The sequence below is a fragment of the Montipora capricornis genome, chromosome 14 (assembly GCF_036669925.1).
Source record: "Montipora capricornis isolate CH-2021 chromosome 14, ASM3666992v2, whole genome shotgun sequence".
NCBI lineage: Eukaryota > Metazoa > Cnidaria > Anthozoa > Scleractinia > Acroporidae > Montipora > Montipora capricornis.
Genome location: NC_090896.1, coordinates 46,788,883 through 46,806,382, shown reverse-complemented (window position 1 = coordinate 46,806,382; position 17,500 = coordinate 46,788,883). Strand labels below are relative to the sequence as shown.

The 17,500-nt window shown below is 37.6% G+C and overlaps 1 protein-coding gene across 1 annotated transcript in view; it reads right to left on the bottom strand.

Moving 5' to 3' along the window:
- The window catches only part of LOC138033546 (structural maintenance of chromosomes flexible hinge domain-containing protein 1-like), a 60,719-nt gene that overhangs the window by 33,407 nt on the left and 9,812 nt on the right, over positions 1–17,500 (bottom strand). Inside the window, exons 7-24 of the mRNA XM_068881314.1 lie at positions 16,626–16,745; positions 15,832–15,995; positions 14,434–14,530; positions 13,812–14,022; positions 13,500–13,623; positions 12,368–12,424; positions 11,561–11,684; positions 9,852–9,923; positions 9,091–9,216; positions 8,495–8,608; positions 7,832–7,938; positions 7,181–7,263; positions 6,660–6,761; positions 6,114–6,200; positions 5,407–5,523; positions 4,199–4,266; positions 2,979–3,055; positions 2,433–2,532 (exon numbers count right to left, since the gene is read on the bottom strand). Coding sequence (XP_068737415.1) covers positions 2,433–2,532; positions 2,979–3,055; positions 4,199–4,266; positions 5,407–5,523; positions 6,114–6,200; positions 6,660–6,761; positions 7,181–7,263; positions 7,832–7,938; positions 8,495–8,608; positions 9,091–9,216; positions 9,852–9,923; positions 11,561–11,684; positions 12,368–12,424; positions 13,500–13,623; positions 13,812–14,022; positions 14,434–14,530; positions 15,832–15,995; positions 16,626–16,745 — 1,950 coding nt within the window. The remainder of the gene's footprint in view (positions 1–2,432; positions 2,533–2,978; positions 3,056–4,198; positions 4,267–5,406; positions 5,524–6,113; positions 6,201–6,659; positions 6,762–7,180; positions 7,264–7,831; positions 7,939–8,494; positions 8,609–9,090; positions 9,217–9,851; positions 9,924–11,560; positions 11,685–12,367; positions 12,425–13,499; positions 13,624–13,811; positions 14,023–14,433; positions 14,531–15,831; positions 15,996–16,625; positions 16,746–17,500) is intronic.

Here is a 17,500-nt window from a genome sequence, read left to right as displayed (position 1 = left end):
ATTTATTTAATTGATCAGCATTCGAATTTCTTGAAAGTTTGTAAATAAGTTTAGAAGCTCGTATATGAGCACGCTCAAGATCATCCATTAGTGCAGGTGAGCAAGAACCCCATACTAGTATTCCGTATAAGACACTTGGAAGTACAGTCCTAAAATAAATGGTCTGTAGAATGGATGATGGCAAGAATTTGATTCTTCTGAGGACTGCTATTTTCTTATTAAAAGATTTTAACAGTCTTTTAGTAATGTCATTATGCTTGTGGTAATTTAATGACGGCTTGTGTGTGGAATTGAATGGAGATTTTAATAATTGGTCTTAAGGAGGGACTGTACAAAAGGTGGACCCCCAGAGTGGAGACAGAAAACAATAGATGGTTTTTACGGTGACATCACCAATTCTCAATTAAAATCACAAGGTCTTCTGAATTTCTATTTAAAGGAAGTTCAGACCTTCTTGCTGCCCTTAAGACATTTTGAACACAAGGGAACAGTAATTAGGTATCTCGATCGACATTAGTTGGGATAAATAAAAAAAATGAGGTCTTCTGCACTACCGGTGCACCACGTTAAAAGTTGAAAGGACACAGCTAATATGCCAAATGAATGATCAAGGTGCTTGTCAACCACTTCCGAAGATGGTCAATCACAATAGGGCCATACCCCCATTTATACGAGAGAAAATAAGCCGCGGCCAGAGAAAGCGGCTTACAAAAGACTCGAATGTTCACCCAGTATAAATGGTACAAAATCTATGTTTACGTCTTTTTCAAGCCGCGGCTTATATTGACCTCGGAATATATATTCGTATAAATAGTTCCTTTTGCGTATTTTGTACACCGTGGCCAGAGTAAGCCGCGGCTTATTTTCTCTCGTATAAAAGGCCCTAATATTACACGACCAGAAAAACATCAGTCCATCGTCCACGTGGAGCGTACCTGTGAGGTACTTTCTTGCTCGATCGTGAACTGTCAGATTGGGCGGAAGGTGGGAACTTCCTTCTTTGTCGAAGAAAAAGCGAGCGTTTTCACAACAAACTTATCCATGAGTAAGTTTTTATCAGTTTTCAACGAAAGAAACTACATTTTGCCAAAAAACTTACAACTTCGCTTACTTTTTACAAATCTCTTCTATAAGAGAAGGCAACTGTGTCATTTCAGTGGTGTGTATATAAGGGCGTGTTTGTGTTGCACCAATAGAAGGAGACTCGTACCAGGTCCCCGACATGAAAAATAAAGCCTTGAACTTCGAATGTTTACGAAATCGAAGGTGACAAAGGTTTTTTAGCCTTTTTCCAAGATAAATCATGTTAAAAATGGGGTATTTATGTAGGAATTTCTAAGAAACGTGTTGATTTATGTTTCATTTTATGAATTTTGTGCATCCTTTTGTGAATTATGCGATTTTTCATGAATTGTGCGATCGGATGCGATTTGAGGTCGATTGTGCGAAATCGCACCATCGCGTAATATCAGAAGGCCTGGAAGTTGAAGATGACCTAGAAATGAATCTTGTTTTCAAGTTTCCAGTTCCGTGACGTCTTTTGTTTCGAAAAAACAGCATTTTGAATTTCAAAATTGTCACCTTGTGTGACACTATGATACAAAGCAAGTTGGTCTATCCCTATGAATCCCAGCAATAACCCTTTTGCAACAAACGATCACATGGTACAAAATCTGCCATGCTGGAGGGCAAGTTCATTATTATTCCCCCACTGGGACATTAAAACAAAGGCAAGTCAAGCTTGACTGGTTCAGGTCTCTTTGTTTTAATGTCCCAGTGGGGGAGTAATAATGAGCTTGCCCTCCAGCATAGCGGATTTTGTACCATGTGATCGTTTGTTGCAAAAGGCCTATTTGAGCCTTGCAACTACATAAAGAGATGTGAACATTCATACACATGTATTTTATCTCATGAGTGAAAAATAAGCGATATCATCAGAAAGTGAACTGCAGATCTTTTGTTGATTACCGGCTGCTATATTGGTGGACCACATGGCGTCTCCATACAAAACTCTAAAAAGTTGGTGAAACACTTCGACAAATAACTCAGAAACAATGTACTGCACAGACCTGAGACTTGGAGAGGTGGTTAAAAGATTAGTTTCCTACACATTTTTTCGAATTTATTTTTTTTGTTGCGTGACAGTGATTGAGGACACCAGAAGTGAAATGAAAAACAGAGCAAGCTCTTGCCATGATCATACTGCGCATCTTAATTCTTCCATTCGTACATAAGCATAATTCTTTGCGCCTTTGACCACAATCCCTAGCGTTTTGAAGAAAAATGTGTTCTCCCAATTAGAGAGCTGCCTCATTTGGTGCTAGTGTCTTAATTATTGTAAAACCTGAGTATATAAAACATAGCCAGCTATGGCCAAATTATGTCAGACTTGGGTTTTCCTGAGAATATCACCAATAAAAATGAATACATACCTTTCCAGCATGGGATGATACAGAGCCTAAAGCAACCACGCCTTTGACAATGAGACTGTTAACTTTCACAGTTGTTCCTTGATGAGTCAACTCCAACCCACTATGAAAAGCACTTAAATATCAGTTTAATGGTAACTATGATTACAAAATATTCAAATCTGATTGGTTATCAACAGCCCTGATTTCAGCATTAATAGACAGGTGCAATTGGACATCTTGTAATAATTATTTGAAAGTCGTACGTCTCATCAAGCAAACCCAAGTTGTACTTGAATCATTTGTTTTTCCAGAGCTATTACAAAAAACTAACCAAAAAATTGACCAGATTACGGTAAGCTATAAAAATTTTATCACCGTCATCTAGTATTTTGAAATAGTTACGATTAATTAATTGATAATAGGACTTTGTGTCGTACAGTACATATAAGCCTCACCCGTATTTTGAAACTGCTCGCCCAATTACTCCCTGAATTGTACTCCACCCAGTCCTATAACCATTATTGATACTGATCACACAAGGTCTCGGGCGTCAAAGCATGCACCTACCTTGCACTCAAAACTGGAGTAACCTCTTCTGACAATTTTGATGGATTGTTAAATTCATCAAGTAGGTTAAGTGGAATCTGACGTTAAAGAAAAGAAGCACAAAAATAACTGAGAATTACTTTCGCCTTCTTTATGCCTGCTCCAATTAGAATTCTAGCATATGAAAGCAAAGATACATTATAGCAAAAGATGACTTCTTTTTTACCTGTTTTTGCAAGAACAGTGGAACCCCGTTAATACGGTCATTAATGGGCTGAAAAAATTTGGCCGTATTATCGGGGTAGGGTGAAATTCATTACTAAAGGGCTATAATGACAAATATTGCATTTGCACTTCCAGAACAACTTTTCTCTTTAATAAACAACAGGAATGTACATACAGTAATTGTATAAAATACTTGAAACTTCACTCAGTAGGTAAAACACTTAATTATTAAGTGTACTGTATGTTCTGAGCCCAAAATCAAAACAAGAACAGGAACCAACTTACCATGCTTCTAAAAAACAATGAAAGCACAATGTCTTAATCCCTTCACAATTTGCCTCACTGGATGTTACAGTAGTGTCAAGATCATTTTTGTTACAGTAGTGAAAACAGGGAGGAGAGTTGCTGACAGTACTTTGCAAAGTAAATCCGCTGTTCGATTACAGTGGTAAATAACAAAGGTCAATGAAATTGAGGCGTTTTGGTTTTCTTAATTTAGCGCAAGTGGCCGTATTAACGGTGTATAATTATAGAGGATTCCACTGTTTGGGATTTAAAATTGAGGCCGTAGGCCGTATTAACGGGTGACCGCATTAACGAGGGTTTTCTATAAGAGAATGTATGGCCGAACAAAAGTGGCCACAATAATGAGGTGACCGTATTACTGAGGTGGCCATAAGGCCGGGTTCCACTATACATGTAAACTTGCAAAACAACAGCCAGAGTTTTCTTTCTCAATTGAATCAAATCGTATGATGTTTAGGTGACCTACCAGTGAATTTTATGCTGTAGTGAATTGCCCATTTGATTTTTGTTGACAGTTTACATTCTAGTTTCTTACTCCTTTTCTTAAGGCAGTCCTTTAAATAAGCAAAATAGCTTCCTGGACTGCCTGCCAAATGTATGATAATTACATGTAATTTAGTACTATAATTTATAAAAGCAAATAAAATGAACTGAACTGAACTATGTTTTTGCAGACATCAAGGAACTGATACAGTGTAGGAAAAGTTTACCTGAAAAGGTACGCCAACTCTTAGAGGGGTTTCCAACATTCCAACAGTGAACTTATTTGGATGAGCCTCTACAGTTGAAAGATCATAAAACTTAGCATAAAAGAAAACTCCTACGACAACAATATCAAATATAAGCATAGAACATTCAAGAAAGTCAAGAAAATTTAACCAAGTTAAAGTACCAGAACCTAATGTTCTTACTGACATACACTTCCTCACACCCCAGAACCTTAACAGCATATACCAGTATGTAAATTTCAGATTACAAAAACTGTTTCTTTGAACGTAAAACCATTCCGTAATGACTTGCTCAAGTTTGTTTGTTGATTCCCTTACAAGAAAAATCAACAGTCACTGCGATCAGGTTAATTGGGGAAATGCTATTTACAAAAAAGGCAGGAGAAGAGAAAAAGACAACATGTTGCTCTCATACGAACTCCCAACTCGAGGCATCAAAAGTTGGACGGAATTGGAACAGCTTTTGCTACATGTACTTTGTCCTGTGATGATGCTATTCTCAGTTCGCTCACAATGCTTGCTGTTTTCAAGGAATGAAACCTGATACCAGTGAAAAAGTCTGGCACTGAGATTCCATTATCAATATGATTTTCCTTCAGATCATTGCATTTAAGAAGAGATGTAAAAATACATGAATCATTGCATTTCTTCGTTGGGCGCGTGGTATGCAAATACTTAGTGTTTACATTGGAAATTTACATTTGATTCACGATAAAATCCATCGTGGTAAAGCTCACTGTTTTGCTTTTATATTTTAATCCACAACACAAGATTGCAGTTTTGAAGAGAGGACTCACAGGAACAATAGCCGCTATCTTGTTTTCTTATTGAACACTTCCTGCTGTTATTTAATCGCATCAGTGATTTTGTGAGAAACAAGTGTCGAGGATCACGTTTGATTTCAAGTGAATCGAGTGTCGAGGATTGAGTTTGATTTCAAGTGGATCGAGTGCCGAGGATCGAGTTTGATTTCAAGTGAATCAAGTGTCGAGGATCGAGTTTGATTTCAAGTGAATCGAGTCTTGATTCTTGATCCTCGATTCTCGCGAGGATGGAGTTGAGACTTTCAACTTACTTTTGCACGGTACTGCACGCTGGAAATGGCAATGCATTTGTCTTCCCCTTGTGGAAGCAATGAAAAGCACAACAAAAAAAAAAAGAAACAGAAAGGGACCTTCTGCTCTTCAAACCTGTGACAGTGAAATTGATACAATGACAGGGAAGGCTCTTCATAGATGGTGCCGTTGAACTGTCACTGAGCAAAACTTGCAGCTGGAGAGTGTGGGGCCCAAGATGGGTGATGTTTTCTGGAAGATTAACAATAACATGTTTGATTAAAAGAAAAACCTTGTAAAGCTTTGAAACAGCGGTGTTTGACAGGTACAGTGTTTCCCATGGATACAAAAAAAAAAAAGAAACAGCACTGAAAGTGCTGAAAGAGCTGGTATTGCACAATTTGCTTTCACTAAAGTTGGAGCCCAGTTTATCAGATAATCCTTGAGGAACATGTATGGCTTCAAAATAAATATTGATACTTCAATTAAATTTATGTAAAAAAATACAGTTTCATGTGTGCTTTGCTACCCAATAATTTATCAATTCTGAGGTCTCATATTTTGCTGATTATTAGAATCAAGAGGTTGAAAATTAGGGAGTAACCTGTTTTCAAATAACATATTTCTTTTAATCCATTGACTCCTGTGATTGAGACTAAACAGATTTTACTGTCTAACGCCAGACAATTTCAATCGTTAACTAAAGGTACCCTAGGGCATAAACTTGAGGTTTCAATGAGTTAATTTTCAATAAATTGCAAAATGATTTAAATGTTGTGACATTGCGACAAATTTAATGTTACAGCCAAGTCTAAAAAAAACAGCAGTAAAAAGCAACAAACCCATTTTTCTGAACCAATACGGCCAACTTTTGCCTCCATGTTGACAAACGTGATTGGTAATCACTTTGTCTCCATCTTTATCAGTACCTTAAAGACACAATTAATGCATTTTAAAAATTTAAAATTCAGACTCCATCATCATGGATGTTTGTAATGAATACTTGAACCTTTCAATTCAGTACTTTTATTATTAAAATCAAAAGCTCTTATAAATTGAGCTTCAACTCAACACAACAAGCTTTTGGTTTTGTGAGAGCTTTGCTTCAGAGTTCCTTTTAGTAAAATTAATACAAAATATTTGAATCAATATTCCGCTATTAATCATGATATCATTAATCGGTATAACATGCCGGTCCATCATTCTACATAACTTGTGCCCTTTTTGTAAATTAATCTCAGCAAAAGACTCTCATTCAGACCAAGTAAAAACTCCAGATACTTTTACAGGACCAGCCAATATTTGTATTTAAATTTTGTCTGCTACCTCGAAGAGTGAAGGACAACCTTACAGAAAAGTTAAATAAGTAATTATGGATGAAGTCTTACCATGCCACAAGACCTTTAATTCCACCAACAATCTTCTCCTATCACCAGGAAGTTTGTTGACCGATTCACCTTTTCCATTCACAATATCAACCTTCATGGCACCTGTTGAAATGACAGAGGTTGATTGGTTTGGGTGCTTGGCTTGAACTTCCAAATTCCATGGTTCCTGGTTCTTAGTTTTTTTTAGCAACATGCACAGTGTATAATAATAATAATAATAATAATAATAATAATAATAATAATAATAATAATAATAATAATAATAATAATAATAATAATAAATTAGGAACTTATGAAACCTTCTACAAGTAATCAAATTTAAATGTGCAACAACTTAGACAGTTGCACACCAAGATTCATGCAGGCCTGGTCACATTTCTACCATCAGCTAAAGTTATTCATATTAGGGACGTAAGAGGTTCACCCTCTTGCATATGGGTAAAAAATAATTTTAAATTAAAAAAACAAAAAAATCTGTAGAAGGAGTTGGGTTCATCAGATCAGTTACTAAGAATTCATACCTATGGTGGTTCCTGCAGGGATTTTAGAGTTCGGTTCAAGCTTGTTGTTCTCTGGCCATTCTATCACCAATTTACTGGGCAACCTTAAAGTAAGTGAAAATGAGCAAAAATTAGTGATAATAATTTTAAAATACCACAGTAATAAATAAATAACTATATTTTGTCAATGGCAAAGTGAGTGCAAACAAGGAGAGAGGGTGGTTGTTTATGTAGCCACTTGTATGGTCACCTAGTTGGATGACACCAATAATACTGTCATGCACTCCTTTTGTTCATCATCCAGCGTCGCACATCTCGCCACTGTCATTTGAGAATCAAAAAGCAGTAATCACTGAATGTGACATCACAAAAGTAAAAGGCTGTGGTGCATATGATCCCAATTCATGAATGACATCCAAATGATCAACATTTTCACAACTTCATTATCGCCCGACACCAAAGCAGACTCATGCGATGTGCAATCTTGGAATTCGCAAGTAGTTTTTAATTATTTATATAGACCCTTTGATTAAATGGCAATATACATCCTAAGCCTCACATTCATGTGAAAAATCCTTCGTCTAGAAACATAAGTACGAGACTAAGAATGTACAAAGTATTGTTATTCAAATTTAGGCGCCATTTATGCAAAGGGTCTATTTGCCATCATACTTTGCCTCTTCATCTTCCACAAATTTCTTGACTGAGGCAAGGGTTATTGAACGGTCCAACTTAGCCAAGGAAAAGAACTTTCTGTCTCCATACAGAGACACCGGCTCCTGAACAGAAAAAAGGTAACCAATTACATTTGAAGGGAAAAGCTTAGAAACTGCACCCAATGACCAGTCCACAGAAGGGTCTAACTACACATGTGTAAATTGGACTCAAGTGTTGTGTGGAAAAGCGAGAGAGTTGAATATAATGTCAGAGTAAACGTAGCTGTTTTTCACCAAGAGCGCCTGAAGTCTGCTCACAGGACCAATGAATAATCTGGTGAAAGTGGGTATTACCTTTAAATGAAAAGCAGTCTCAATCATTAAAGTCATCTGAAGGAATCAGAAACATGAACATGGAACATCTCAACCAAACCATCGCAAATTTCCAAATTCTACATTTTCTGCAATATTTTTCGTGCAAGGGTAAGAATAAACAAAGAAATCCTCTTTGTTGTTCAGTCGGCTGGTTGAATTTCTAGCTAGTATTGCTCACTCCCTCCTTCATTAATAAAACAAGGCTGTGTCTTGAGTTGAAACTGTCATCTTCCTTATCAGTACTAGGCAATATCACGACAAGTAAAACAATTAAAAAACCAACTTCTCAAAAAAAAAAACATGCCTGTACTATTTCCATCTCCCCTCCAGTTGCAAACACATCTCCATCATGATCACCAAACAGAAGAAATCTTTTCACAGTCCCACAGATCAAGGGCATTGTCCTTTGGGTCCTTATCTGCAATTAAGCCACCAACAAAGAGATTATGTCAGATGATTGCTTCAAGGTTAAATATTGACTCAATGCTTCTCAGTAGCTAAACCCGTCTGAGTGGCTTGTAGGTGATCCTGGAATTTTTTAGCAGGGAGCTCCTCGTTGCATTTGAATTAACTTCCAAGCTGACATTTTTACCGTTGCATTTAAACCTTTTCCTCTCCTCCTTCCTGTTTTTGGTAAGTGTTCCAATGATGGATCTATTGCAAGGGTTCCTTCAGTAGTGGCTACATATTGCCACTGTTACACCCTTCTCTCTGACAGATTGATCACTTTCGGACTTCACTAAAGCAAAAGATGTTTTACCAGCAGCTGGTGGTTTTTTAAAACTTGGATCATTACTTTAGAGTTTTCTGTGAGATGAAAGCTTGAAAAATGACCTTATTGCTTGGAAGCTGTTCTTTTCAGGCGACAATTAAAATAATAATAATAATAATAAACTATACCAATTGTCCAACTTTGAAGATTTTTCCATCCCACTCAATGGAATTGAAGACACACCAGGGACTTTGGTTTCGCTTCTGTGTCAAGTCTGGACGCTTAATTTGACCTTGAAAACCCATGAACTGAACCTAGGGAAATAGTTTTAAAATAGGCAATTTTTGAGACCACTGACTTAGTTTCATTTGTAAAAACCAAGCTTGTTGTGGTAGTAAAATATGCTTTAATAATCGAGTTCGAAGTTGTTATGGCCTGCAAAAATGAGGTTAGTAGAAAAAAGCTCAAGACCTTAAAATGAAGTAAGAAGAACTAACTTTTGAATTTACCAATTTCGATATACACGTAATTGGGGGTTTCAATAAGAGCCGGCAGCCGGCGAAATTCCCCAGCTATTGCATATGAGCTTGTCACCTACTTTTCCTTGAAAATTATCCCAAATTTTATGAATAACATGAGAAACATTTGAACAGAACACGACCCTTGGATCGAAAAAGTTTTGTTTATGAAAAACAAAAGAGACGCCTGCATTCAGAGTATTTTTGATGGTGGCCATAAGTTACATGTACCCGAGACATATAATAATTATTACTTTTACAAAAATTAATGATAACTGAAAACTCATTTACGTGAGACCTTGCCTAAATTAATCATGTTGCAAAAAAAAAAAAAATTGCTGGAGGGTGAATTGAAGCAAAACTGTTTGATAACAAAATATCTATAATATAAAACTATTTAGAAATTTGCATCATCCACACTCTAAACTTACCTGCTTGTCGTGGTTTTCATGACTCTCTCTCACCCAGTCAAGAAATGCTCTGGAAATGTTTACCCTTTGCTCCTAGCAACATTGAAAATTGAGAGAAGAAATTAAAGCAACTTTGAACTCAAGAGAATGTTGCCCACTTACTGTAGGACAAGAAAAGCACCTCATTGGATGCAGTGACGCCCATGCAATTGTGACATCCAACACCAGCCTTTGCTGCTGACTTTTAATGCTTTTGGTATAATAAGTAAACAGAAAAGCTGAAAATGGCTGGGCAAAGTCATGGCCAAAGACTGTGCATGGCAGGTCAATTTGCCCGCTGCTCACTTAATGAAGGTGACAAATTTTTGTGTCCGGAGTGGGATACCGTTTCCCTTGGTGGTTTAATAAATAGTCTTCAGACTACGCTTTAATAGCAATTACTTTAGTATGGCAGAGAAAACGAATATTATAATTCATGGTCTTTAGAGGATCCTAGGGCGGAAGCTAGGAAAAGTAGTATTCCTTTTGTTAGTTAGTATGGGGTTAAAACTCTGGCATACAAGCTTAGGACACATGATACACTGATGTTGAATGAAAGCACCGTCACAGTGGCACTTGAAGAAGCTGAAGTTGTGTCCAGAGCGAGTGAAGATACGGTGGTTTGCATGATGATGTGGCTAAATGAAATGTTGACAAAGTCAAAAGAAAATTAGACAATATATGCTGATCAGCAGTTAACCCTCTCAATGCCCTAGCAAGCCTGCAAATAAATTTTTTGCTATAAGCCTGTCATATGTCAGGCCAGGGACAAGGTTTGACCTGACATGCTGCCACCCTGATCGGACAAACTTATTTAATGGGTTGCCTGTGGCAGACCGCTTTATAAATTGCCCAGTGCCTCATTTTCATTGTCTCGTTTTTCATTTTTTTTCCATTAATTTTTAAAAGTGGTTAGGGTGAGGGTTTATGATCTAGCATGATCAGAATCACATGTAAGATCTTATGGAACAAAATCACTTAACATTATGTGTATATTCATATGGGAAGACACCACTGTTGTTATTCAAATTATTTTTTAGTCGCTTTCGGAGGAATTTTTAAAAAATCTTTCAAGATTCAATTGAAATGTCTGAAGTTCCACGGGGAAATAACTGCTCCTCTCCGCAAGACGAAGTATTAACCCTTTGACGTCCAAACCGGCCTAAACCACCAGACTATTTTACTCGTCAATGGGGAACCCCTGGGAGTCAATGGGTTAATCACTCACTGAAAAACAATGTCCCCATTAACCCTTTGACGTCCAAACCGGCCTACACCGGCCAGACTTAGTATTTTACTTTGTCTAACGCCAGACGATTTTACATTAATGTCCAATGACCAGCGATTATTTGCAGGCTTGCCTAGGGTCAACATGGAATAATTCCAAGGAATTCTCCTTGGTCAAATTTGCATTTGCTTGCTTGCTGGCCAGAACACTGATGGATTTAGATGGTGATAGTGCCTTTGGTGGTGACACCTGCAGGATTTGAAGGTTCACTTTCTTCGTACACCAAGTTTGAGAGTAACAACCCCCAAGATCATAAGTGTTGATGAGATAACTTTCCACTTACCATGCTGCTAATGACTGTCTCTCACTGACGTACTACACCCTTACTTTAATGCAATTAAAACATCTTTGCTGCACAATCAAGCATCTTCCCTAATCTCGGTAAAAAGTTTATCAAACATACCTGTCCCAAAATGATCCTGCTGAACATGGTGTTCTTGTCTCTGATTTTCACTTCCAGATCCATAAAGGTCAACTTGTTTGTGCTCACTTGAAAAGCATCATTTGTCCAAAGACAACCCGAAAATCTATGATTTTTACATCAACAACATTTCATTACAGAAAGTAATAACGAAATAACAACCTGCAAATAGCTATGGCTCGTCAGGTGGAGTATTACTGCTACGGCACTAACTTGTATTAAATTTTATTAATCCCAGGGCTGCAAAATGGCAAAGTTTGAGGACAGCAAGTGTAATCATCTGCCTGTTAAAGTTGTTAATCATTTGCAAAGACCTTTTAAAAGCAAGAGATTCATTGGAGTTATTATTTACTACAATCTCTTGCAGGGGTCTCAATTGAACCTGTAACCCGTAACACCTGTCACGGATGTGAATAGTATGTGTTACGGCTACAAAATCGACTTGGTCAGCAAATCATCGAGTCAATCACTTGCAGTGTAATGGCTGAAAATAGCACAGAAATGACTGTTGAAGATTTTATTGATAACCCTGTCATGAAACACTTTAATACTGGTAACAGGCAGACTACACTATTGTCTTGTCTACAAACTAACATTTCGCAAGGGATAAATAACAACCACAATTACCGGTATATCCATTATTTCTATCAACTGAAGTAGTAAATACACAAGTTCTGTATTTTAAGACTCCTGGAGCCTTTTCTTTTTTCTTTATCCTTCATTCAAAATTTTTGCTGTTTACATGTAAGCATAGAATAAGCTGTGTTGCTGTTGCATGAAAGTCACTACCTGTTATAACATTCCAAAGGAATAACTGATTTCCTTGGAGGTTGGCACCAGTCAAGCCTAGAAGTTGACAAAAAAACAAGCTATTAAGGTGCACAGCATGTGATTTTGAAGGTGTATACATGCCTACGAAGAATGTTTCAAGACTTGTCGAAGGTGCTTCAATCTATGGGAGTCGGGGGGTGTGCTCCTCCAGAACATTTTGAAATTTAGGGTCTCACAAATGCCATTTCCAACTATTTCCAAAGGACAACTCTACACATAAAAGTGAAGGAAAATGCAGTCATTTTATCTATCTGAAGAGTTTTCAGCAAGTTTTCGCAAGCAAAGGGCAAGACGTCGCAAACTCTGCTTTGACTTTTCCTTAGAAAATAACCGGGAATTGGGGACTGATGATGACACTGACACTGTGTGGGGACCTCAGAGGGCTTTTTCTTACGCCAGAAAATCTTTTTTTTAAATCCTACCAATTTCTCAAGTATGCATGGGTATATTTGCAGAAAGGACACTACTCCCTGCTATTTACCTTTCCATGGTTTTACTTTCAAAAGGTATATACAGGGGTTAAGGAAAGGTTGGTGGTGAAAATGCCCAAATAATCATTTGTTACGCCATGAAAAGGATTAGCAGTGAGTGGTAACAAAAGTGGCTACAGGCACCTGTGGCTAGCTAAGAAAACCCATTGTGTTGCAAACATTTTGTAGTGGCTTTTCACACAAAAACCAGGACCTGTATTTTACAACGGCAAGAATGTTGAATTAAAAGTGAAGACAATAATATTACTTTATGGGTTTCACTATAATTATTGTGCCTAATATTTACTGTAACTGTACTAACACGGTAAACTTACAATGTAGGAAACAATACCATCAAAGGAGTACCCATTTCTCATTCTGTATTTCAGGACTGCTTCCAGAACAACCCTTTTGGTGTGATCTCACTGAGAGCGTTCATCAATATCCTCACTGCAATGACTCAAATGTCCCTGCCTTGTATCAAGTGTTGTTCTCAATACTTAGAATGTGTTTCACTTGCTTGGAATGGGAACTTCCATAACATTATTTAGATTTAACAAGTTTTCAATAATAAAATTAATGGATAAATTGGGATTAGTATTACACAGCACGAAACTTACATATCTATAGTACTGTATGGGATAAGTCGTCCATTCCAATAACATTCAAATATTGGACGGTTTCCTCTTGGTGCCCTGCTATCTCTTTCCACTGATTCAGTTAACTCCTCAGCAGTTTCAACAACTACAAAAGAAACTTGTACCATGAGACAGCAAATCAACCTGATGAAACTGCACATATTTGACAAAATGGTACTGCTTTTAACAGATCACAACTTTTCCCTAATTTAAACTATGCATTTTTTTTTGCAGACTTATCCTTGCCTGCATTCAAGGTTACAGGGTAAAAAGGTGACATTTCATCAAACTTACCTGGAAATTCCCCATCAAGAGAAGGATACGTCTCTCTATCATAAAGAAATGGATGGTAACGCAAGATGCCCTCAACAACACCGCCTGACTCTGGATGTGCACAGAATTCAAACACAGAAGCAGCTGTCCTAATATAACGAGTTTGCATGTCATCATCAACATCTCGTAACTCCATTCTCTTTGGCAGCTTGCCTTTCTCATAGAGCACAACCTGAACAGAAAAAAAAATCCTCCTTTGAGAAAAGGAGAAATCAAAGCACCAAGCATAGCACACCTACATGTATATGAACACTTTGGTAAAATTTCATTTTTTTCCTTTTTTATACAGAGGGCACAGACCTCCCCTAATAAAAATATTATGTCAGGAAAGAAAATTACAGACGATAATAAATCAACAGACGGACTGGAATGGTGTGTTGTCAGAGAGCACGTACATTTCATCTGTTGAAAAAGGCAGACTGAACTTTTATCTGTTTGTGATATATTAAATCAATGACCCCTAAAATAATATGTGGTTGGCTTGTACTGGGAAGTTACCACCACACTGATATCTGCAATGGTTATCATATTAATAAGCATAAATTGTACTGGGTTCATTTGATATTTCTGAATACTAACATACCTGAATATCAATGTTTCTGAAAGGACTAGCTGTTCTTACTCGTCCTACTTGGAAGTCATTTCCACGTGGTCCATGAATATAATAATGGTAAATGTGCCTAGATTCAGGGAAAAAGTTAAATAGAAATAACACTGGCCTCAGGGTTTGAGAGTTGAATGGATGTTGGGCAGATGTTGGAAGCAAAAACAACAGTGACATCACTTCAAGGACTCAGTCAAAAACTTGTTATACTTGTTATTCATGTTGTATCCCATACTCAAGCACAGATTTAGCAACTCTGAGTTGAGTCCAGGTTACCATTTTATCTATTAGGGAAGACATTAAGATTCCGAAAAGATTAAAAGGTCAGCAATAAAAGAAAAACAATATTATTAGGGTCTAATGTAAGTTAAATTAAAGTACAAAGCCAATGCAACACCTCTAACCAGCCAGTTTTTCATTTTGCAACAGGTGATTACCCATGTCTCCCAAGTCACACTTGAAGACTGAACAGCTACATATAACTGGCTACATAGTAAACTTGAGGCACTTTGTATGGAACTCTTTCCACCATGATAAAAATTAATGTGAAAACAACATCTAAACTTGTGCGTGATTGTGGGATACAGCAATAAAAATTTTCTCCCTGGTCCTCTTAATGACAGCATCAGATAACCTGGAAGACAGTTCCTAGGACTGGAACCTGGGGCACATGCTGCAGTTCAATGACTGGACCACACCATTTGCTAAAGAGCATTAACCCATTGACTCCCAGGAGTGTTAACAGATTATACTCTGTCTAACACGAGACTGTTTTACTCGTCAATGGGGGACAGTTTAGGAGTCAATGGGTTACTTGAAAATCAGTCAATGAAGGTAATAGGTTTAACTCTGTCCTTGTCAACCTCTTACTAAACGAGAGTGAGGGCCGTGCTAGGGAATATTGGCCTGAGGTTGTGCCATAAAAAAAAAGACCATGGGCCAACATATATTCCCCAGTAAGGTGAGGTTAGTAAGATGTTTATTATGTATGGGATAATGGCATTGTTTCTTTGAGCGATTGGGCAACTCTCCGCTTCAAGTTAACGTTCGTGATCTTTGCCTTCCATCAGTGAACTGAATGGTGGTAACCTTTTACATGTAAAAGTAATAACTGTACTGTTGTGATGAAAAACTAAATTCTGCTTTTTTAAAACTTTTTGTGTTTCGCTCAACTTGAATTTCCTGGGGGAGGGAAAAAATATGGAAACTGGCTGTTTCCATGGTAACGGCCTGTACTGCAAAATCCTGACTAGAAAACCAGCCAATCAGAGTGATTCATTTGGCCTGCATTACTTCTATCATGCTAAAAACGAAGCAAGGTAATAATTAATAAACATGGAGCGTTAAACTAAGAAAATGACTGAGAGGATGACTTACGACAGTTGCCTGCACAGCTGCTTGAAATGTGTCTTTAAGTAAGCAATTCGTTCCTGCTTGATTCCAGTTATCACCACAGCAGTGAAGCTGTTCTTCTCTTTCTCCTCTTCTATCAGTTGTTTAACATTTGCTTCATCAGCAGGCACATGATTATGATCACCAGCCTTAAATCAAATCAAACGTTTTGATTGTCAAGTGAAATGAAAACCTTTTAAGGTAGTAAGGAGAAGGGTTAAAACAGTGGTGAAAGCACTGGCCTTCTAGCAATGAGTCCCCATTTGTTTCCACAACTGTCATTATGCTGACACTGAGGTAATGCTGGCGTTGCATTATGCAGGGCTCGCATGGTAAACGGAGCAGATGGTTGTCCACTACACCAGCTTCTAGATGTCATTTCTGCTACCACTAGTCCCCCCCCTATCGGTAAGTATTATGGATTGGCAGCATTCCACTGATTGGATTGTTGACAGGTGTGGATTGTCGCACAATTATCGTGCTTGCCACCACCAGGCCCCAGTTGTTTAAAGGCAGATAGCGCTATCGCCTGGATAACTCTGACAACAATGGTTTTGCTAATGTTTGTCCACTGGGTAGCGATTTTTCCAGTGGATACCTTTTGACCCAGGCCAGGTTATGTGTGGATATAAAGAATTTATGATCCTCTCAGGCACCTAACCCCAAGACTAACTGCCTTGTTGGCATTAAAACTGGTGGACAGTTTCTTCCTAATGACCACTAAGAATTTATTATTTATTTATTTAGAATGCTAATTTGTGATAATGTGACTTTATTACCCTTCTGTTCAGAATTGCACCTCCATAAATGGATTCCCGCATCGTCTCTCTGCGCTCAAATTCAGCTTGAGAAATGCAGAGCTCGTGGATATCATTGCAGCCCTTTGACTTCGTAATCATCTGAAACAATACCCAACATTTCATTCACCAAACTGCTGCAAACTTTTTCTGTTTCAGAGCAAAAACTAAGAGATGGAAAAGTGCACCATTTCAATTATAATTTAGTCCTAACCATTAACTAGTTTAATGGCCTAGCTCTCTCAAAAGTCTCTAAAGCTTAGTGGTAGAGAATCTGAACTACTGTAATAATCAGAAGGTAAGTAGTTTCAGATTTTTTCCCCGGAGTATCCTCAAGTCATCATCAAAATAATACATCCCTTCAAAAAGTAAGAGAGATGCAGAGAAAGGAGAGAGCTTAGAGGAAGACTTAAGGATGGCGCCTACTATTGTTATTGGGCATACATTCTGCACATCTTGAGTTACTCTGATTTCCTATCGGCGGTGCTTATTACTACAGGGATATTTTTGCGCGGTTCAAAACTCTGCAGAGAAGGCAGGACTTAGCAAGCGCTCTTGGTATCCAAAAAGAAAATTGGGGGTAACCATGCATTTTTCAGAGATAATTAAGCTTCAATTTGGCAAAGAATGCCAAACATTGCTTTGTATTTTAAAGCTTTTTACAAATATTGCTGATTAATAATCCTCGAAAAATGCATGGTTACCCTCAATTTTCTTTTGGGATTTCAATAACACTTGTTAAGATCTGTTTTTCCCGCAAATTCACTAAACTGCACAAAAATACCTTTGAATTAGTAGGCACTGTCCTTAACAAATAAACAATGTAAATTCTAGCCAGTTTTAATATAGACACCTAA